This window comes from Haliotis cracherodii, unplaced genomic scaffold (genome assembly GCF_022045235.1).
Source record: "Haliotis cracherodii isolate W230 unplaced genomic scaffold, xgHalCrac1.p SCAF_16, whole genome shotgun sequence".
Lineage (NCBI taxonomy): Eukaryota > Metazoa > Mollusca > Gastropoda > Lepetellida > Haliotidae > Haliotis > Haliotis cracherodii.
In genome coordinates this window covers 28,440,098-28,463,920 of record NW_027266271.1, presented here as the reverse complement: position 1 = coordinate 28,463,920, position 23,823 = coordinate 28,440,098, and the positions used below count along the sequence as shown (strand labels likewise).

The 23,823-nt window shown below is 40.1% G+C and overlaps 1 protein-coding gene and 1 pseudogene across 1 annotated transcript; both read right to left on the bottom strand.

Moving 5' to 3' along the window:
- Positions 1-3,256: 3,256 nt before the first annotated feature.
- On the bottom strand, positions 3,257-5,702 carry LOC139463657 (angiopoietin-related protein 4-like; annotated as a pseudogene).
- An 8,038-nt stretch (positions 5,703-13,740) lies between these two features.
- LOC139464050 (uncharacterized) lies at positions 13,741-20,435 on the bottom strand. Its single transcript, XM_071245576.1, has 5 exons — positions 20,332-20,435; positions 17,409-17,598; positions 14,755-14,894; positions 14,268-14,391; positions 13,741-13,965 (listed from the first exon to the last, which is right to left on the bottom strand). Exons 1-5 carry the CDS (start codon positions 20,363-20,365, stop codon positions 13,779-13,781), a joined length of 675 nt encoding a protein of 224 aa, XP_071101677.1. The 5' UTR covers positions 20,366-20,435; the 3' UTR covers positions 13,741-13,778.
- Positions 20,436-23,823: the final 3,388 nt, after the last annotated feature.

Genomic DNA, 23,823 nt, shown 5'->3' with positions numbered 1-23,823 from the left:
CAAAACCGTATTTCGAATAATGCTTGTTATGTACAAAAGGACCTATATCTTTAATTCTCAAGTGATAATTCACACCATGATACGATGATTAGAACCAGTGTAACTTCTATGCAGTGTGCTGTGGGGACAACTTTCAAATTTCTATTTCATTCTACATCCATTACCAATTGTCTATAGCATAAATGAAATATGAAACGTCAAAGCCAGAGAATAACCAGTCTCAATTATCCACCGAAACTGATTCCATTTGGGCGTAAAATCCAATCAGTATTGGTTTATTCATAATACTGATAGGCCATAGGTCTATAGTACATGTTATATGGCACGTGCATGATAACGGTCTCAGAACCTACACCAAAACGTGCATGTGTTTGTGACACACCTTTTCGCGAACACATGGCATCATCACAATTTGATAGTCCAGCATACCTGGCTTTTTGATGGTTATTGGACGATATCAGATCCTTTGTATAGCCGAAGCTTAAGTTAAACTCCTTGGCCAAATTGCCTCGTTTTGACGTCGCACATCCGAGCAATCTGTTCAATCTGGCAATCCATCACGGACAATCTGTCCTTGGATGCTGGCGCATTGGCAGAGCATCCACCAGCCTCACCAGGATGACGAAGAGAGTGTCGGGAACAGCAAGCTGGCAACCCACAGCAAGATTGAAGTCTACCGAGCCTGCGTTTTAAGCAAATTGCTGCATGGCAGCGAATCTTGGACCCCCTCCTCTAGATAAGAAAGGAGACTCAACACCTTCCAAATTTGCTGCCAGAGGCGCATACATGTAATCAGCTGGAGTAACCGAGCCACGATCCTTTTCTTGAAGTTTCTTCTCCCTGCTCCAATAGCACCGACTTTCATTCATTCATTTAAAAATGGTTGAGCAGGTTTCTATGTTTGAAAATATAATTAAGCTCCTGAACAAAAAGACAATAATGCTGATCTCAAACCAAAATCCCTCCACCCTTGAAGTCAAATGGTAGCCCCCTAACATCGGCTGTTTGAATGAGTGTTCGTGAATCATTTGGAAGACGATCATTCCCACAGGACTGTGTACATTTATGAATAGCTGTCCCTTATCACGTTCTTTACTAAGAACAGAATCAGCAACAAGTGCACTTTCTCCAGAATCTCTCAACCCATCATGTGAATCAGCACTATTTGACATGCTGCTTTCCGACTGCTGACAACGCTGAAATAGACATAGTTATCCGATTCCACAAGTTCGATGAAATGGGACATATTATTACTTCTAACCAGAATAGCTAAAGCTTCTGCCTCCATATCATACTTATTCCATGTTCTTTCATAAGACATGATATTCAAGAGACACAGATAGAAAAAATCAACACGGAGATGTTAATATTTAGTCTTGTTCATGCTATTCTACCATATGAGCTTAACATGCTTATAATTAGAAAACTCTTTCGTAGTTGGATATCAAGTAACTTGTCAAGACAACACGATGAGTTGTACATGACAAAAGCTGAAATCTGTTCACAGCACACACCTCACTGTAGGGGGATGGAATGAGAAACCAGCAGGTCAGCTCAAACATCTTGGTGTAATTCATACTGACAATATGACAAACGAGGGATGACTTCCCTTTATTATTATTAGTCAACCTTCCCTTTATGTCGAGCAATATTCCAGAAGCTCCAACCTTTGGTGTCTGCATTACACAACTATTGAGGTACATGTACACTCAAGCAAGCTCATACATCGACACTGAATTTCGACACAGAGATTTCTTTTGACTATGAAAAGGGTTTTCTGGCTTTTATTTACAATAGACGTCTTCTGAAAATATAGTACATCAACAATTTCGCCATTGTCACATTTTACAAATTCTCAACGTAGTTATTTATCCAAATGAAAATGGTTGCATGGAAACTTCAGTTGCACAACTATGGGTGTCAAAACACCAATAATCATTCCGAAGCGTCTCTAATAACCTTATATTCGTTTTCGAAACATCATAAAAACACTTGATCATTTTCATGTCTGCCGGTATGGAGACACCTATCACATCACAAAAATTGCACAATCAGTTACGATTCAAACATGCGCGAATTCCGTTAATATTTATTTGACAGATTGCCGAAGCCACTAATATGCATTATCCAAATGGTAGTCAACAGAAACAAATCTGTACCCTAATCGTTTGAAAATGTAACCAAGGCACACATCCTTTTGATACTTTGTAGCATTTTTGATCCATTCATTCATGATGTTGCATACATTGGCTAAGATTATTGAGAGTATGCATGGGAAGACAATTGTTGTAAGAAGTGAGGAATTAATAGCATGCATTGCAATGATTTGGAATATTGAACAGAAATTGTCAAAGATTCAACTCCATGTCACGCCGTGACATACAAAATTACTCAGTAGCAACGGTAAAGTGATTTATCTGTTCACAGCACACAGCTAACTGTGGAATCAAATAAGAAACTGGCAGGTCAGCTCAAACATCTTGGTGTAATTTTTACTGGCAATGTGACGCCAAGAGGCACTGAGTTCAACAAGATCTTGTGATATCCATTTGAGGAACATCAGAAATGTATGGACGTACTTGGACACTAAGTTAACCTCTTGGTCCTTCCACATGTGATTACAAAACTGGGGTACTAGAACTCACTGCTATCAGAATCATATGCCACCTCACGTCTACAAAGCAGTTTCATACATGCCTGAATTCTATTAATATTTATTTGACAAATTATCTGAGTCACTAATATGCATCGTCAAAATGTAGTCAACCGAAATAAATCAAGTGTGACAAATCAAGTGTTCTCTGAACCCTAATCTTTTGAAAATATAACCATTAAACATCCGGTTTTACACTGTGTAGAATTTTCAAACTGTAGATAAATACTAGATATAGTCATCACGTGTTGCAATGAAAGTCCCATGGATCAAGGAATTAAGTTTTTCCTAAGGCATGTCATGTGGGATAGTGGTGTAAAAACTTGGTTCTTTACTGAGATTGAAAAAGTCAAGAAAGTTCTTTGAGATTTTGAGAACCCCAATGATATTAATTCCACTTGTCTCAAATACTTTTTGTGACTTCCTTGTCCTTTCTTGATTGTATGAAGGATTATGAAACTTGACAAGATGTGGCAGATAAATCATTACACCATTGACACTGAATGACAATATTTATTTAAGGAAACAGTATTTGCAATCATATACTGGCTACTTTGACAATGTGTGGAAAGGGTATAACACAAATATGCCTCTTGAGAGCTTTTAGTTCCTTGTTGGTCTGCAAAAAGAGTACCTGCATCATGAAACTTTTGCGAATGTGTATCACTCACATTTTTTGTAGTATTTTCCTGCTTTCAAAACTTTCCAGACTTACTATATTTATGCAGAAAATATTTGAAGATCGAAGACACAAACGTTTGTTGAATGGTCGTAATTGTTGACGTTTTAACCTAATTTCCAGGTGAACTTCAGTGCCATGGCACATTTACTTCGCCATTTTTTTTCAAATAATTAGAATTTACCTTTACTTTTTAATCCTCAGTATTTATGCAGGAAACAGAAACATTTGTTACGTGGTGGTATGTGTTGACATTTTAATCCTGTAATGACATATCCAGGTGAACAAGACATTTTATATCTTTATTTGATACCATAAAACACATAAATGAATCTAGCACGGACAAAGTAGCGAATAATTGTGAATAGTACAAGTCAATAATTATTTTGCAGTGCTCAGGTCGACATAAACTGTTCTGAACTGTCAAGTGTGCAAGGCAAATAGATGACACATTCTGTGATATCTGCGACAGCTGATTTTGCTTGAAGATATATATTTGCGTACAACATAGAGTCTGAATTTTGTCTTAACAATCAATAGATTTGTGTATGAAAAGCATATCTCAAACATATTTAATCGAAAATGAAACCGCTGGATATTTTTACGTAAGAATGAAATGAATGGTATGAAATGTGTTAATTTGTATTGGTCACACACACATAGTGAGTTTGATATAATGATATAAAAGCTACACAATATGCACTGGTGTATTTGAGCGCAGTTCAGGGGGCTGTCATCGTTATCATGGTCGAAGGTAGAGGAGGGATGTCCTTTCAATTCGCCTAAACAATCACAACCATGCTTTCCTGATGTTTGCTTCCCAATGTGTCTGTATATGTCATTGAGTACAGACCGTCTTGGGATAGGGAGAACGATTTGTATACCCGTACTCGAACTCATATCCTTGGTTAAAAATATGAGCATTTGACTGCACCTATTTTTAATGTAAGCAATTTTGTCCTTGGAAAGCTGTCCAAAGCCATCTTTGTACTCTTGCCATGACAGATTGAAATCGGTAGATCCATCTTCGTTCTTTTGAATAAATGTATAGCCAACGATTATCATGTGGCACCTGACCCTGAATGGGCCAGGGGCCATATTTGGATGAATAAGGTATATTCCTGACCCTTGGATATAATGTCTTTTTCACATTCCAAGAAACGAATTATTCAAAATAAGAGCTATATATTTATGATTACATGTTTATACATGTAATACTTTTGTGTGAATTCTAGAATTGTCTAAACGAGAAATGACTGTTCAATTGTGATGTAACGTCGTACCCTGCATGATCCTTTCACAGAATCGACCGATGTAGCCACCATAACATTGACAGGTTAGGTTGACCTGGTCATATTCGCCCCCATCCATGCAGCGGTTCTGTACCTGTAAGTTGTTAAGAGTGATGTGTACGTGTGTGAATAATTATTGTTCAAATCGTGGTTCCCCCCGAATCATCATTCCTGCATATTGGACATCCGTCGCCACCTGGACCAATGAAGCTGAAACTTGACATACTTGTTAACAAAATATTCAATGGCTTCGACTTCACAGCAGCCATTTTGAAAACTATGGCCATAACTGACGCATTTTTGAGTTCATGATATTTGGAATTTGTAAATTTAGTAAATACACAAATAAATTCCTGTTTACACTGACAGACATGCAACATCCAATTGTATCGAAGAATAGTTCGTCAACACAAGACATGACATGAGCGTATGCATGCAAAATTGATCGACAGTGACATCGTTTGTTGTTAGGTTACAAATCAACTTAAAGAATATCATCTTTATATGATAAACGTCTGCTATGTAATATCTCTAGTCACAGTGTGAGTCTTGGCACGGATCTAGTCCAGAGTTTCAAATTATTTCTTTATTTTATTGACTATGGTTAGTCGTAACGAGAATATTCGATCACGGGGATGCTGTCAAGCATTCTGACTTTTTCCAATGTTTGCTAAAAAAACCCTCAAGAATAAAATATCTAAATGATCAGCAACAAATCCGTATATCATGTAAATTAAACATCAAATATATTTTTGTATAATAAAACATAATATAGTTTTGACTTACATTGTAGTGGCGCCACTTCCCACTGTAGCAGATTCTTGTCAGAAACATATCACGGTGAAGCATACACATGTCATCAGTTGAAGACACACTGAAAGCCACACATCTGGTGTCTGTGGCACACTGTACAGCACATGAGGCAACGCTCTGTATGCCTTCAACTACAGCCTCCTTCATGGAAGAGTAAACTGAGTACACTCAGAATATGGTTTGCAGATAATGCTGTATGATCTTCAGCACTAGCTTTGTAATGAAGGAACAACGTGACCACAGCGAACATGGATAGGGCTGCCATACCTTTTGTAAGAATAAACGTGTTACTCTGCCACCTGTGATATTAGCATGAGTGTTCATTGATCAACAATTATGACACTGAAGCAGAGAGATGATTTCATGATATGACATGATATGATAATTATATGGGATTCTACTATGATGACATTGATGAATGCTTGATTCTGACTGGTTAAAATGAGGTTTCCTTTTTGCTACGGAAACCCTTTCAAAAATATTAAGCCTTTTCACAAAATAAATGTTCGTATGAATACATAGACAGCCGACATATCGATTCATAGAAAATGGCTCCTGATCGATCACACCATATGAGCTGTAAAACGTATCTATAATACACGCTGGGTCTCTAATACCAGCCAGGTCTCTAATACACGCTGAGTCAAGGCCTCTCGCGAAATTAAAAGACGGCATAGCGTCAAATAGAGGAAAGAAGGTATTGATATTGGATATTTTGGGCGGTGGCTAGGCCGCAACCCTGACTTCTTCGATGATGACATTAAAAGATTTAACGAAGGGATATCTTTTGCATACAGATGAAATGTTTATGAAACTGTTAGGCAAAGGTTCTCTGGTGACCAGAATCGGGACAATTTAAGCCACTTCCACATTGAAGCAACCGACAATGAAAGCAAAATATAACAGTATAAAAATTGTTTGGAAAATCTTTATTCATGACAACATGTTTAAAAACCTTTTTGTGATCGATATTCGTTGCCATCTCCGTCAACTACCATCGTAAGGATTTGAAAGTCAATAACTCAGAAAACACTTGTCCATTTGAAAATCCACGAAAAAACAATGTCCCGACATAAATTGATGAAATGTATTTCAGAACCCGCACAATTAAGAAAATCATACACGACCCACTATTTCTGGGCCATGAATGTCTAATTCCATTCACAATCTGGCTTGGAATCCATGAAATCTTGAAACTGACAGGTCTCATCATGCAGATACTGAGATAGGCCCTACCTCGTGACAAAATTTCCGACTCATAGACCGGCTAAAAAGCGACTGTTCAGTCACACTCAGTTCCATTGGTGATCATATTGTAACAGCAGGCTCGATCATTCCCAGTAAATCTACAGGTTAATGTTGAACCACATCATAGCTCGGGGTTGTCATCTTGCTTGGTTTAACTTGCAAAGGAGAATGTAAACACAAGATTGTCAGCCACAGCCATTGACAGCTGCAAGGTGTGAGTAACCGTGATGTAGGTCAAGTTCTGCCACATCCAAGTTCGGGGTGGAGAGGCATTATTTTGATGTTATCATTATTTACTGGGGGTGATTGCTAAGTACCTAAGAACACTTACACATGTTAAATGTATAGTAGAATGGTAATTCAAAAGGTTTGTTGTAGAAATGTATTCGTTTAGCATTTTAAAACCTTTTCTACAACCAGCCACCCCCACAATAGAAATGATGGCATGTTCGATTTCCTAGAAATGACCGCTCGCTCAATATTCCAAGGATTGACAGTCAATCCACAGTGTGCAACAGTGTACAAGAAGTTGGTAGAAATTAAAACATCTGTCTTTGGACTAAGTTTGTAGTGTTATTTGTCAACTTTTGAAAAACTATGTGTTTTGAACACTTATTTTGAACTACTCACGACTATGGTGTTTTTAATCTTGAAGTTAAGTAATAATTGTTACATATATAACTATTGTACCTGTGACCACTTTTCGGAATGTTCTAAGATTGCTGAAATGTGTGCCTGTGTTGTTACGCGTTGCAAGAGAGCGCCGTTTCCAAAGCGTTGTTGCTGTCATGGTAGAATGGAGATAAACCTACTGTGATTTGAAATTTCATGTAGTCACACTGTAGAGTAGATACCTCTTTTTATGATTTGGAACCTAATATAAAGAGATATCTTGGGTTTGTTCTACATACCGATCACAGCACCAACACTAATGTGATTTGGTATACATTGGGAAATATGAAGAAAGTGAGCTGATTGCTATGTCCGGTTTAGTTTACGAGAAAATCCTCTTAACATTAATCCCTGCATATAAAACAATGGCTAGCAGAGGAGGAAATACAATTTGAATAGCAAATTATCTAAGAAATGTGACAAATTAATCCAGGCAAACAACTACGTACCATTGTTTAGGCCATTCCTGTGACGAATATCTAGTCCTCAGATAATGATTTACCAGTTAGAGTAATGTGTAAAATATCATATTAGAATCATAAAATCCCTTTACAGTATCTCTATATATTTTGGGACAATGTGCATCTCCAAAAGCACCAAAACCAACCCTTCCCCCTAAAAACAAGCAGCAATATGTTTAGATACTAGATAATATTGGGACAATTACAGTCCATGGACCAGACTCAATCATGTTCCTCCTTTCCCCGCCCCTCCTCACGTGGCACGATTAACAGAGCAATATAGTTAAGACCGACACCATGGCAAAACCCCTATACAATACCAGACCATAAACCAAGAGCAACGCCAATTAACCCTTTCCATGATCATAAGACATATCTGTTCAAAACTGAGCCCATGTTACGATTCCAACTACATCACAACCATGTGTTTAATGAATTACTATCAAATAGTGATGATACGAAAATGAATTGTTTGATAGGCATTTGTGTCAAGTTGAAAGGCTTGACTAAGACTATTTCATTCCATGCGCCTTCTATGAGCCCATTAAGCAGACGCTCCGTCTCCTATTATCCCTCTTACGTACACTTAATGCCTTCTTGTTGGCTTCTCTGCCCATCATGCAGGTACAATACTATACTTCTGCTGTTATTCTTAACCCAAGCTTGTTAATCTCTCCCATGTAAGTACACCATGTTACTGTTAATCCTACACCTACTGTACCATACATAATTCTGTACCTAAAGACATGTCCATTCCTATTCCTCTTTTGTACTGGATTCCAAAGCTCCATCAAAATCACACCAAATCTGAATCAGTCGATCGGCCAGCAGCTTTCGTTGAGAAATATTGAATGTTGATTGAGAGATCTGGTAGCTGTGATTAGATGATCTTGTGTGAAATTTGTTGATGTTTTCAAATGAACATACATTGAGTAAATTAAAACAGATCAAGTTTTTTTTCAAATATTTAGTGTTGTCCTTTTGAACAGGATAACTAATCTTGATTGTGACCATGGCAATATTTTCGAGCAGGTGACTTTTGGCGCGGGACTGGGGTTGGTGTGTTTAACTTCCTGTACTCGTAACAGAAACTTGCTACGCTAGTCAAAAATTGTTTTTATTGTAGCCTTAAGGCCAGACTGTGCACACGTGGAAATGTAGTGGCTTTTGAATGCCTGCTAGTTATTTGTGTATATATTCATACATACAAATACACACACACACACACACACACACACTCAGACAAAAAAAAACTCAATGTAGAATTGGCGAATTGGGTAGAGTACAACTAAGCATTAAAATTGCTAAACGAGCCATACCATACTGGTGTAAGTAAGTATTACCTAATCCAAAGAATAAGATTACATCATTTACGTTGAAACGCAACAAGCTTGGTCATATTTATCCCTGGCTAATAGTTACTTCTCTCTGATGATATTTCTAAACCTTTACTGTTTTTGGAACTGGTAGCCACACCTACCAATAGAAACAGGCCGATGAGAAACTATACCACGGCAACGCCGACAGTGGACAAGACAACAGTGGTCAGCAGTTCTTTTTCCTGACGAATCTCGGTTCTCACTGCAGCATAATGACGGTCGTGTTCTTGTCTACAGACGGCGTGGGGAACGTTTTGCTGACGTCAACGTCCGTGAGCACAATCGTTTTGGGGGTGGTAGTGTCATGGTGTGGGCAGCCTTCTCATTTCACAGAACCAATCTGTACGTCATTAACGGGAATTTGAATGCTGTTCGCTACAGGTATGAGATTGGACAGAACAATGTTACTCGCATGGATTGGCTAGCATATTCTCCTGATATGGTACCCATTGAACACGTATGGAATCTGTTGACGAGACGTGTTAGGGAGAACCACCCTCCCTCTCAAGATCTGCGCCAGCTTGCTAAATGGCCGAGTTTGGAGTGGCATGCTATCCCACAGAACACACTACAGACATTAGTGACATCCATGAGGCGTCGTTATGTTGCATGTGTGGCTGCTAGGGGCGGACACACTCGTTACTGACTTTTCTCTCATGGCCTGGATTTCCAATTTTGACCCCAGTGACATTATTGACATCAACACTTGTCACGTTATGAAATTAGTGGATTGTTCATGATACTTTCTTACTGTATACTCGGCCATTATTGAATTTACTGCACGTCTTGGCCTTCTGTTCCTTTTTTATTTTAAGTGCAAACACATCAGTGTTCCCTAACTCCTTTTGAGTAGTATATAAAGTTGTTTGACCAAGGTTACAACACTCAAGGCCTCAGTTAATCTTATAAAAAAGATATGTGGACCAATAAAAGAGGCAAACCCTTTCCATATTTTTACGAAATCTCTGCTAGAGTCGACTGTATGAGTCCGAATATATCATGAGCATGACTTTAATGTTTCACTATTATTACCGTAAGGGTGTGAATATCATGCTTCACTGGTCGTACCCCTCATAAATACACACAAAGGCAAGTCAATTGTTCACTTGTAAAATAAAATATCTAAATATTCCAGTGAGTGCAGTTATATATGATATCCGTGACAGTCATCTACCCTGTCGATTAAATAAGGAAAGATATTTTAATGTCAATATTGTTGATGGAAATTGTCGGATGACTCGGGTGAATTTACTCCTTTCGGATCAGACGGTTTTACAACCCTTGATTATATGTGCGTTGTATCTGCCTTGTTTAAATAATAAGTGTTCAAAATTATAATTAAAAAATTTGGAACATATTTTACAAAACATGGTCAATATTGTTCATGGAAGATTGTCAGATGACTCGGGTGAATTTATTTCTTTCGGATCAGACGGTTTTACAACCCTTGATTATATGTGCGCTGTATCTGCCTTGTTTAAATAATAAGTGTTCAAAATTATCATTAAAAAATTTGGAACATATTTTACAAAATATGGCATCAGAAATAATGATTATAAAGAGTTTTGGAAATTAAATTGAAGAAAATGAAGTGAAAAAAACAGTTAAAATAATATTACTTCTACTAAGAGGCAAGAGTGCTTGAAACAATTTCCAAATCCTACAAGAGATGACAAAGACGACAGTCAATTTCCAATCCATATTCACGAGATTTTGCATGATTCATGTATTTCGCGTTCAAGCCCTTCGGCCAAGTTGTTAAGACTTCCAAATATCCTGTAAATGATGGATCACCGTCAGAACATATAAAAAATATAAATGTTATAACACAATATTGAATGACATTTTTCAATTAAAATCTACTATAAAGGTTACTACCCAAAATCCATCATTGTTCCTATATCAACGAACGATAATACATAACATCGCAATAATTACAGAAGTGTCTCACTGTTGAATACAATGAGTAACATCTTTTGATCCATCCTGAATAAATACATTTGTGTAAACGTAACAGATAATTTGGGAATATAAAGGGTATTTTATAAAACTCATACACAAGAAGAAGAGAATAAAGATTTCATGGTAAATTTATTGATTTTATAAAAGCGTTACATATGGTTGACAGAAGTTTGTTTTATTATCTTCTAAATAATATTGTACATGGCAAATTCTTCACAATAACGGAAGTATATATATAAGCACTTAATACTAGCGGTTGCACTTCAAAATGGATATTAGTTGTCAGAATAATTCTTTAGCAAAGCTGGTTTGATGCGTGGGGGGGAATATTTCGAAACTATTTCTTTTAAGGAAGGTCTTTGTGAGCAGTCGGTATCTAGTTCAGTACCTTTCAGCATCCATGATACATGTGTGAAACGTCGCACTTTTATATGGAAATATATTATAAGCGGTGCTAAACATATTTTTTCCCCTAAATAATATTGATCCGCCCCAATACGAACACACGAGTAGCACTAATACAAGTAATAGTAGTTGCAGAACGTCGGAGTTACCGCGTTCTGACGATGTCACGCTGGCCGTGGATCGATGTTCATGATATTAATCACTGGATTGTCTGGTCCAGACTCGATTATTTACAGACCGCCGTCATATAGCTGGAATATTGCTGAGTGCGGCGTTAAACAACAACCCAACCGACAACCGTACATAATCGAGTCAGGATCAAGCCAAACCAATGGCCCAAAATAGTATCTTACAATTAAACTTCTTTCCATACAGCCCGTCCTCCCTTATGTGTCGATGTATAGTTGTCAATCGATACATGACCTGCACGATGCTTCGGTGTATGGTACAAGCCCAGATTGTTTGATGAATGTAATCAAAACAAGAGTTTGCCACTAACGTGGCTATATCCCCCGCCCCTGTTGCAGAAGTTTCATGTAAAAACATTGAACGGTTTATGAGTTATGCTCCGGAAACAAACCCTACCCTCACAGAACCTAAGTCCATCTTGTTGCCATGGAAACGTAAAAAATAAAAATTTCTAAAATTTCTTAATAGCAAAAGGCACCAGTTCAGCATGTACTTGACAGACCTGCAAAGTCTCATGAAAAAATATTGAACGGTGTATGAGTTATGCTCCGGAAACAAAACGTGACGGACGGACGGACGGACGGACGGACGGAGCCCGTTTCTATATCCCCCGCCAACTTTGTTGTTATTTAAACATGTATACACTGACAAACAAAAGTAACTGAGTTCGTATTAATCAATTAAAATGATTACCTATTGTGACATGATATTTATGACTTTCGTGGTTGATCACTGTGTACGCGTGTACACAACAAAGGAACTATCAACACACACCAGGGTCACTTTGAAACATTAGGGTATTAGGGAGACAAGAAAATCAAAATGCTAGTATATATATACTGATGGAAATGAATAAAGTAACAATGAACAATGGTCAATAATTATAAGCTTTACTGTTAGTAGATTTCGATAAGGGCGCATACAAGTTCAACAACTGTCAGAATCAAATGTTGAGATGTGTTTGTGTATTGTTTCCAACGTGTATTTGGCAGACAAGGCTGGACCCCATGATAGCATATCATTGTACTGTGTCTAAAACTATGTTTTCTCTTATTCATTTCAAACAGTCTATTTCTGGTGTGACATAAAAATAACCTCACATTTATACATAATCTGTGTATATTTCCTGTAGTTATTGCTGGGTAGAATGAAAAGAAAACCACTTCCTTAAGCGCATGTAGTCAGTTTCATCGGAATTAAATAACAGTACTCTTCAATGTCTTCAATGCATTAAGCAAGAAGAATTAATTAATTAAGTGACCACAATTACTTTGTTTTTGGGTACATATAAATCAGACTAATCCCATGTAATCCTGTGAATACAGGTGCAGTACATGATCCTAGTTTCCGTTTTGTTTTGTTGTATTGTATATAAGGAAAACATTCTGCAACACCACAACCAGCAGCCGTAATACTTCTGGAACAATATGGCTGTCCTCAGGCAAATCACCATCTGCCTAATACAAACTTGCTTACACGTTTCAATGGCAACGGAAAGAATATTGATGTTTTACATCTGAACATGGTGTATGCTTTAGATTACCGCCTGGTTGATTGTTGTGAATGTGTCATTGTCATCTATTGATATCTGTCAAAGCGTCTACTGCCCGGCAAGGTGTACCACACACAATCTGGATCATATGTATGCGATGTTCGTGAATTTGTGAACGTATTTTGTGATTTGCTCCGACACGATACACGACAGACCCAACTGCATCCATCAAAATTACATTAAACACAAGTGAAGAGGTATCTGCTCTAGCACAGAGAGATGACGGAACAGTGAAGGTTTATATATTTTTGTCCCGAAAAACAAATGGACGGTAGCATTGCAGTCGGGAAATAATAATATATAAATCTTATCGGTGTTTTTTTAAAACAGATAACTATCTGTGAATAAGTAACGAAGTTGGGCCAACTCTTTTCGTTAAATTATTTCAGTTTCCCTGTTTCGAAATATCTACAACAAAAATAACACAAGTTCAAATTCTTGATGAATTGTTTATATCAGTGCCATTAGGGTATCTACTTGAGCAAGGCCAGCATGAAGACCAGCACTGAGAACAGCACGAGGAGAAGTGAAGGCCGGGAGGTACAGGCGTCACAGGCAGCAGGTTTCCCGAGCTTCTCCACTTCTGCCAGGACATCTCCAGTTCTCTTTGGACACGAACCATAGGCTGTCTTAATACAGCTCACAGACAGCTGCGATAAACTGAAAATGCCAAAATTAAATGGGACAGGCTCAGTGAGGATGCATTTTCGAAATATCTGAAGATCAGGATGGCCAAATTCTCACGTCCTCATTTTTCTTACATTTCAAAATTACTATCATACATTTATCAAGCGGTGCTTTATGAATTTGTGTTATAATCTTTGGCTACTAAATCCAGAGATAAACAGTGATGCAGTCACACGTGTATTCAACTGACACACAGAACAGAGTGATATTCGTGTGCCCTTTTATACATTCTTTCAATATTCTATTGAACATTTTGAAATATGTTTTGGGTATACCTGCAGATGGTTGCGAGGTATCCATCAGGCGTGGAAGAGTCAGAACCTCCTTTGTGGCCAGACAGCACACAGTTCAGCAGGGCGGTTGACCTACCAGTTTCTGCCAGGCATGCATAGTCCACATCTGAATAAATACACATTCAGAGGTTCAGATCAAGACTGACTGTCTGACTGACTGAAGCGTACATAAAAGGTCTTACAGGGGACATAACGCAACGTAACTTCAATGTCACAAGTTTTATATGTACAAGTAAATAGCAACAGCTGTGATTTTGAAGACTGTGATATATTTACAAGTGCTTGTTTACTTTTTGTAAATACTTATTTCGTAACAATAAATATTAGAACCTAACCCTAACCCTAACTTACCCCAACCCTAACCCTAACCCTAACTTACCCTAACCCTAACTCTAACTTACCCAAACCCTAACCCTAACCCACTAACATGATGCTGCAACGTAAAGGCCAGTCTTTCAAGCATAGTTACCGTTTTTGTTGTTACACATGTAGTCAAGTGCCTTTTTTGTCTGGTCTAAGGATGTGAATGCTCTTTGCCAGGCAGATGGAATGCAAGCGAAGAACTTGTCATATAAACATCCATAGAAGTCGAAAACAAGTGTCTTGGTTCTGGAAAAGTGTACACATGAATTACTCAACAATGCCGCGGATGGAAAATGAAAACACAACATCCAACTGCCATTCAACTGAACACCTGACAACACACTTAATCACCATGGACACGGCCGTCGCTGGCTACTGTACAGTGAGACCAGCTACAGTAAACAGTGAGACTGACAACAATACAGAGTGAGACCAGCTACTGTACAGAGTAAGACCGGCTATTGTACAGAGTGAGACTGGCTTCTGTACAGAGTGAGACCGGCTACTGTACAGAGTGAGACTGACAACTATGCAGAGTGAGACCAGCTACAGTACAGAGTGAGACCGGCTATTGTACAGAGTGTGACTGGCTTCTGTACAGAGTGAGACTGACAACTATACAGAGTGAGACCAGCTTCTGTACAGAGTGAGACCGGCTATTGTACACAGTGAGACCGGGTACTGTACACAGTGATACCAGGTACTGCACATAGTGATACCAGGTACTGTACACAGTGATACCAGGTACTGGACACAGTGAAAACGGCTATTGTGCACAGCGAGTCCAGATTCCCTACAGAGTGAGACAACTATGCAGAGTGAGACCAGCTACTGTACAGAGTGAGACCGGCTATGGTACAGATTGAGACTGGCTTCTGTACAGAGTGAGACCGGCTACTGTACGGAGTGAGACTGGCTACTGTACAGAGTGAGACCTGCTTCTGTACAGAGTGAGACCGGCTATTGTACACAGTGAGACCGGGTACTGTACACAGTGATACCAGGTACTGGACACAGTGAAAACGGCTATTGTGCACAGCGAGTCCAGATTCTCTACAGAGTGAGACCGGCTTCTGTACAGAGTAAGACCGGCTATTGTAGAGAGTGTGACTGGCTTCTGTACAGAGTGAGACTGGCTACTGTACAGAGTGAGACCGGCTTCTGTACAGAGTTAGACCGGCTTCTGTACAGAGTAAGACCGGCTATTGTACAGAGTGTGACTGGCTTCTGTACAGAGTGAGACTGGCTACTGTACAGAGTGAGACCGGCTTCTGTACACAGTGAGACCGGCTTCTGTACAGAGTGAGACCGGCTATTGTACACAGTGAGACCGGGTACTGTACACAGTGATACCAGGTACTGGACACAGTGAAAACTGCTATTGTGCACAGCGAGTCCAGATTCTCTACAGAGTGAGAAAAGCTTCTGTACAGAGTTAGACCGGCTATTGTACAGAGTGTGACTGGCTTCTGTACAGAGTAAGACTGGCTACTGTACAGAGTGAGACCGGCTACTGTACAGAGTGAGACCGGCTATTGTACAGAGTAAGGCCGGCTTCTGTACAGTGAGACCGGCTACTGTACAGAGTGATACATCTTATGTACATTGTGAGACCGGCTACTATGCAGAGTAAGAACAGCTACTGCACAGAGTAAGACTGGCTTCTGTACAGAGTTAGACCGGCTTCTTTACAGAGTAAGACTAGCTTCTGTACAGAGTGAGACTGACTTCTGTACAGAGTGAGACCGGCTACTGTACAGAGTAAGACTGGCTTCTGTACAGTGAGACCGGCTACTGTACACAGTGAGACCGGGTACTGTACACAATGATACCAGGTACTGGACACAGTGAAAACGGCTATTGTGCACAGCGAGTCCAGATTCTCTACAGAGTGAGACCGGCTTCTGTACAGAGTAAGACCGGCTATTGTACAGAGTGTGACTGGCTTCTGTACAGAGTAAGACTGGCTACTGTACAGAGTGAGACTGGCTACTGTACAGAGTGAGACCGGCTTCTGTACAGAGTTAGACCAGCTTCTGTACAGAGTAAGACCGGCTATTGTACAGAGTGTGACTGGCTTCTGTACGGAGTGAGACCGGCTTCTGTACAGAGTTAGACCGGCTTCTGTACAGAGTAAGACTGGCTACTGTACAGAGTAAGACTGGCTTCTGTACAGTGAGACTGGCTACTGTACAGAGTAAGACTGGCTTCTGTACAGTGAGACCGTCTATTGTACAGAGTAAGTCCAGCTTCTGTACAGTAAGACCGGCTACTGTACAGAGTAAGGCCGGCTTCTGTACAGTGAGACCGGCTACTGTACAGATTGATACATCTAATGTACATTGTGAGACCGGCTACTATGCAGAGTAAGAACAGCTACTGCACAGAGTAAGACTGGCTTCTGTACAGAGTTAGACCTGCTACTGTACAGAGTAAGACTTGCTACTGTACACAGTGAGACCTGCTACTGTACAGAGTAAGACTGGCTTCTGTACAGAGTTAGACCGGCTTCTGTACAGAGTAAGACTAGCTTCTGTACAGAGTGAGACTGACTTCTGTACAGAGTGAGACCGGCTACTGTACAGAGAAAGTCCGGCTACTATACAGAGTAAGACCGGCTTCTGTACAGTGAGACCGGCTACTGTACACAGTGAGACCGGGTACTATACACAGTGAAACCGGCTATTGTACACAGTGATTCCCTACACATTGAGAACGGCTACTGTTACATAAATAAAAATAAATGAAAAACACACGTACGATGCCTGACACAAGAACGTGTTCGAGCTTGACAGGAGAGATGTAAAATTAAAAACTTTTGCGAAATCTGTGAAGAATCCTTTGATGGATGTTTCATTCAGGAACTGCGTTGAACACCCGATGATGTCCTGTGTAAGGTTGGGACATTCTGAGAGGGCGCCCTGGCTTCTGATGGCGGGTAGCGCTAACACTGAAACAACGGCAGGATGAGAATGAGAATGAGAATCGTTATGACGCACCTGCAGCTACTTCCTGATAATCATTCTTAGTTTGTCAGTAACCGTGCCCGTGGGGTGCTCGCACTATATACCCTATAGCTAGTTGTAACCTCTGTTTTGATATTAAACCAGAAGATATGGAGTATATATGGGGAATGTTGATGGGGCCATTTCGCACTTCATGTAATCAAATAACAAATAACGTCATTTAGAAATTGTTTGACCCCCTCTTGCAAATAAACGTTACAATCAGCTGTCGATCATTTCAGCTGTTATTTGAGTCTTTGAGAGGCATCTATCTTCATTGTCTGTAACGACGTTTGGTGACTACTTCTTGTCCATTAAGCATGTTGATTTAATTTATGCACTTATTTGATTGTATTAAAAAAACAAGCGTAGAAGGTATTACAAGGATCCTTTTTTAAAGGAAAGGGACCGGATCGAACATCGCTGCACGCTGATTGGTGCGACACGCAGCGCGCTGATTGGTCCACAACGCGAAGCGCTGATTGATCCGTTCCGGCGCCCGGCCTGAGCCTCGGTTTTCCAAATCGACCCGACACTTGTGTTTCTTTTCCATAGGAAATGGATTTTACCATGGGAGAGAAAGCAAAACCCCCGGTTCGACCAATCAGAGACCCAAACAGGGCGAGCGCACCCTCTGATTGGTCGACAACCCAAGCGTCTGATGGGCCAGATTTCGATCCTCTTCTTCCACATGTCCACCGCCACCACAATCATGTTGTGGAACGGTGATCTGAATTCTAAAGGTGGACCAACATGGACAGACATGGACGTGATGTAGGAATGCCTACGTGGTGTACGTTTGTGTTTCCATGCATGTGTTGGCACTCGTGTATGCCTGTGTGGCATTTTTGTTTACTCGTGTCTCGATGCAAACGTGGTGCCACACGTGACTACAAACAGACGTTAATAGAGGTATAGATCGACAGACATACGTGACAGAACACGCTGTCGGTGCTTTCCGTGTACACAAATCCCGCATGGGCCATGTCTTCAGCGGTCTGGGCCTTCTGCATTGGCCACGTATCAAAGAACAGTTGAGCGCATGGTTCTTGGGTGGCGTCTTCATAGGCCTCATGAGATACAGCACGGATGTGTTTCGGTGATGACTTTTCTTGGTGAACCATCGCAGCACTTTGTTGCCCAGCAAATTATGGATGACAAGCCAATGCAGGGCCACTCCTTTTTCAGGCAAGGCACGATCCGCTTCATTCATGCTGTGCACAAACTCAAGAGTGACCCCTAAGCGGTCTGCCATCTCTTCCAACTCATGATGGAGCGGTTGCCATTCGCTGTACACCAACACGATGCGATGGGGTGGCGAATCCAATACCTCGGGACGATGCATCTTAAGGTGTTAAGATACACATAGTGTAATCAGGGACGATGTCACCATTGGAGGAATGGGTCAAATGGTTGACTTGTGCACCATCAGAGTGAATAGAATAATTGACTCGTGCAGACGAGTTCAAGCCAAAGCCAGAACACCACAAAACGCCATGCTACAACTGTAGCTACTTTGGTCGTTGGCTACCATGCAGCTACCACTGAGTCCAACAGCCAAAGTAGCTAGGATGACCCTTCCGGTTCCTGATTCCGTTTCCCGTTTTTTCATCATCTTCCTCCAAACGGCCCTTTTCAGGGCAACCCATCTCTCCCGAAAGATCGCTTCCATCCTTGCTTTGACTACCCTCCACATCCATCACACCAAAACAAAGAACCCTCCTCCTCCTCCGCCGCCATCTTTGATGGGGAGATGCCCCCCACGCCTCCCGGAACCGGAAGTGCCGCCACCTTGGAGGCGCACGCATTACCCACAATGCCGTCTTCGCGCATGAGCAGACCCATTTCCGGATACCAGGGTTCTGTCAATAACTACACGATTGTTGTTGTAACACGATGCTAAACAATGCATATTGAATCCAGTTAACGCACATGTTTTTATACCCATTCTTGGGTAATGAAATGCAAGGGGCTAGCATAAAAGTCAACTTTTTCATGGAATGCATGCTTTTCTGTAGCAGTTGCGTTTTGGTGACTTGATTCCACACATGTACTACAATATTGAAAACCAAACTTTACTTGTTTGAAAAATACACTTAAATATTGGTGTCACAGGGACTTTTGTTGTTGAGTATATATATGTGCGAATGTAACCAACTGAACAATTGCCGTCAATTATCCAATCAGACTGAACCAAAACTCACACTGCTTATTGACGATTACTGAAAATAATTTTGCTGATCTTCGATTGTGTTATGATGTAGAAATGCAGTCCAAAATGACGTCTGACTTCCAGCCAGCTGCGATGCTGTGTTTCTTTTCTACGAAATACGACTACGGAATCGATCGATGACGACAACGGGGGATTGCCTTAAGTGTCCCGTTTGATTGTGTACCGGGTCGGGTATGAAGTCTATGGCCCCCTTTCTCTAGCGTATACAAAAGTCTGCCTGGGGCACGACAGACCTCTTCTGCCTAACCACCTCTCGGTTCACAGTGCGAAATATCGCGTGACTTACACCTGGAAACAGCTATTAACCAACATTATCTCATATGGAAACACTGCTGTGTACCAGATACGTGGATGCCAAATGCGCGATTCGGAAGAAAGGTTCTGCTGTATGTTCGTCAGTTGACGTTATGCTACAGAAAACTGAAATATAAATATAAAATGTTACCTGCAACGAAGACGATGAGACTCCACGGCTGCATGATGTAACCAGGTCGTATCTTGATCTCACACACAAGACGGGCGCTTTTCACAACCTCCCGTCACTGCTCTCTGGGCAATATGACGAGATAATGCTGTACACTGACGTGATTCTCAGAAACAGCGGTGATCGACAATGCCTAATATGGATATTTAACTAGGTGGTGTGAGGAAGCATGTGCCCTGGGGATTCCCGGAATCCGAACTCAAATTAATGTGTTGTTACATAATAACTTTTTCTACCCCTCTTTGCCCTGAACTCTCATACTTAAGCACAAAATAATAAGCTTGCGTCTGTGTTTCAACGTTTAAATTGTTCAGATCAACACTGTACTTGATTACATTACACATGGTGGTGGACCAAGCATTCGTAGCTGTCTAATATGCCGAATTTAAGACTAACCTTGTGTTTTAATGGAGATGTGTTTATGATCAACTCTGCAGGAAGCGGGTCGTAAATAAAATATCCTAGGATAGGGCTAACTGGCGGGCTGTTCCTCATCGATAAACACAGTTGGGACATTTCATTATCGTATGGTGTGTGATTGTCCAAAATTCCATGCAAGCAACAATAGGCTTGGCCACAAATTTAAAAAGAGGCGTCTTTCGAACTATTGCCAACAGCCAATCAAAAAGCTAGCAAGCCCTTAAAACAGCCCCCATCCTTGCATATCCCGACCTAAAAAGCTCTTCATCCTCACAACTGATGCGTCTCAAACTGCAATAGGTTACGTTTTAGGCTACATTGGTCCTGTTCTGTTTTGAAGAATAAACACTATTGATGTGGGTGTAGTCTGAAATGTAAATAATAAATAATTCAGTGCTCAACAAACTGAGCATTCACATTTATACATCACAGGGTTTTTTTCATTATCTTTTATTACGATATCCATATACAAATACGCACTCAAACTGACATGGGTGAGATTTTCTGAGTGAATTTAAATGCCAATACACATGTCTTTCTGTTAGCTTAAAGTGTTCAGGTATTTCGGCGTTGTTCATACTGTTAGGAGGATCATAGGCATACACTAACATTGAGGGGCTATTCACATACGATGAACCACTTTGCAAGTTGAAAAGCTATCACCGTCAGATGTAAATTGTATTTCAATCAGTCAAACGCTAACCTTTGAAATGCAGAAGTTATTCCGACCTGATTTGCTTTTCAATCACCTCCCTTCCCAGCGATGACACCAGCATTATTTGTGTTGACACAGGAGATCATATCAAAGGTCTTGCGAATTTTCACTCATTGAAATGTGGCATGTTTACAACGTCACACGTGCTAATCTACTGAAAAGATTCATAATGGCAGATGTCATTACTATTACTAGCGGATGGTTTTTTTGTGTTTCGAACTATCACTGTTTACAATGTTGAGCTGTGTCAACCTGGAATAGAGCCAGAATATAGTCTCTATTTCTCACTGACAGTTGCTATGAGGTGACACTAAAGTCGTAAAGGATGAAACACGGAACAATTTGTTTTGCAGATGGAAGTTGCCCCATCCAAATGTCTTCGAGTGTCATGAGCTAATGGGATCAGTTGGTCAGGCTCACTCACTGCACATCATACAGTGTGTTTCTATCTTTAATTGAGAAATATACTGCTGTTGGCCTACAGGAAACAAAAACAGATTTCCTTGATAAATTTAATATAATGAAATTCACATTGCACCTGGAGCACAGATCAAGGTCTGTGAGAAACTCAGAAGAAATTTAGATTGCAGAGATAAATACATGTAGAAATTTTGTTTCCATTATGGAACCTTATAATGAGTACATGTTATGGATTAAAAGTTGCACGCCATTTCTAAATATTGGTCAAGACGCTTATTTTGGGGGGTGTACATACCACCTGAAGTTTCTACACATGTGCATATTTATGTATTTACTGAATTCGAAAAATTATATTTTCAATTATCTCTCAGTTAGTATGTTACTGTGTTTGGTGATTTTAATGCACAAATAAAGAACATATGTGATAACTTCTTTGATTGGCATTTAGAAGTAAGGATAAGTGATCACTTGCTTGATAACGCTGTTAGAACCTACACAGAAACGTCGCTCTTAATTGTAATCAAGATGTTGTTCATCCATAAATTCCTATCCTTACTTAACATATGTAATTTGTGTACATTTAGTGAACCTACATTATTGATGAATTACATATGGATTTGAAGTAACTTTGTACCGAATTTTAACCTGAATTAGAATTAGATTAACAATGCTTGCGACAAGACAGAAGCATACAAGACATGGATAGACGAAGAACTGTGATGTTAAACCCACTGAACTTTGCCAAGGAAATATACCTATGAATCTGCAATGTCCGTTTTGGCGAAGCCAGAAATATTGGTACAGCAACTTGTATAGAAAAAGAATTTTTTTTATGGTATTACATCACCACAATGTTTTGCAACTCTTTACAAATTTTGAAATTATGAATAACTTACCCCTTTACTCTGATGTTCACTGTCTAGTATCCTTCCTTCTCTGTCAAACTGCCTCCCCAGGACCCTGATGGCAACATTAAGCCTCTCAGTAATCCATCCATTGGTACATAGGAGAGTAACAAATCAAGGTATGACACAAATGTATCCACCATGGTGTGTTAAAATACAAACAGGGGTCGTGTTATCATCTCACATTGCCCGTATAAGAAATGACCTAGTTTAGAGTACTTGCCAAGAATACCTTGACACGGCAATTTTGTAATTTGAACACTTCAGCAGGGCGCGGTTGTATGTGTTGTGTTGAGATCAAAATAATCGGCCTGAATTAATCTCACACAATCTAGTCTCGATTATCTATCGTGGTGGGATCTGACTGATGCATGACCGTGGTACTGCTATTGTAAACAGTGATATTTAAACACACAGACAGTGGTTAGACAAGACGACCTACACAGCAGGCAGGCGGGATGAGAGGCGAAGTGGCGCTCGTGACGGGGCCATCATTGGGCCTTGAGGGGCATTGCCTAAAAGTCGGGCTGGGCCGGGCCAAGACGGGCCAAAGTGTTACTGGCTAGTTACGTCATTATCGGCGATCATACCTACATATAATTGATGCAACATACACACATGACATTAATGATCAATCACCAAACAAATAAGTGCACCATAAATAAGTAATTCTGAGTAATTCGCTTGAAAACCAGAAAGTGGAGCAGTGTGTAAGCGTCGCTGATCTTGGTAACATGTAAACTAGCAATCGTTAAACGAAGTAAGATTTGAAACGTATCAAATACTTCTAGCTATCGTTATACAAATTTCCATCTGTGAGCATAGTGTTTATATTTATAGGAACGTTCTATATATAAGTAAATACCACTTTATAATGTCACTGATCATCGTATTTAAAGCAGACACGTTGGTTAAAGTAGACCTCTTCTCCCTATACTCTCAACAGCCACACGGGTGTTCGGTCCGACTTGGCCCGGGCTGTCAAAATCAACT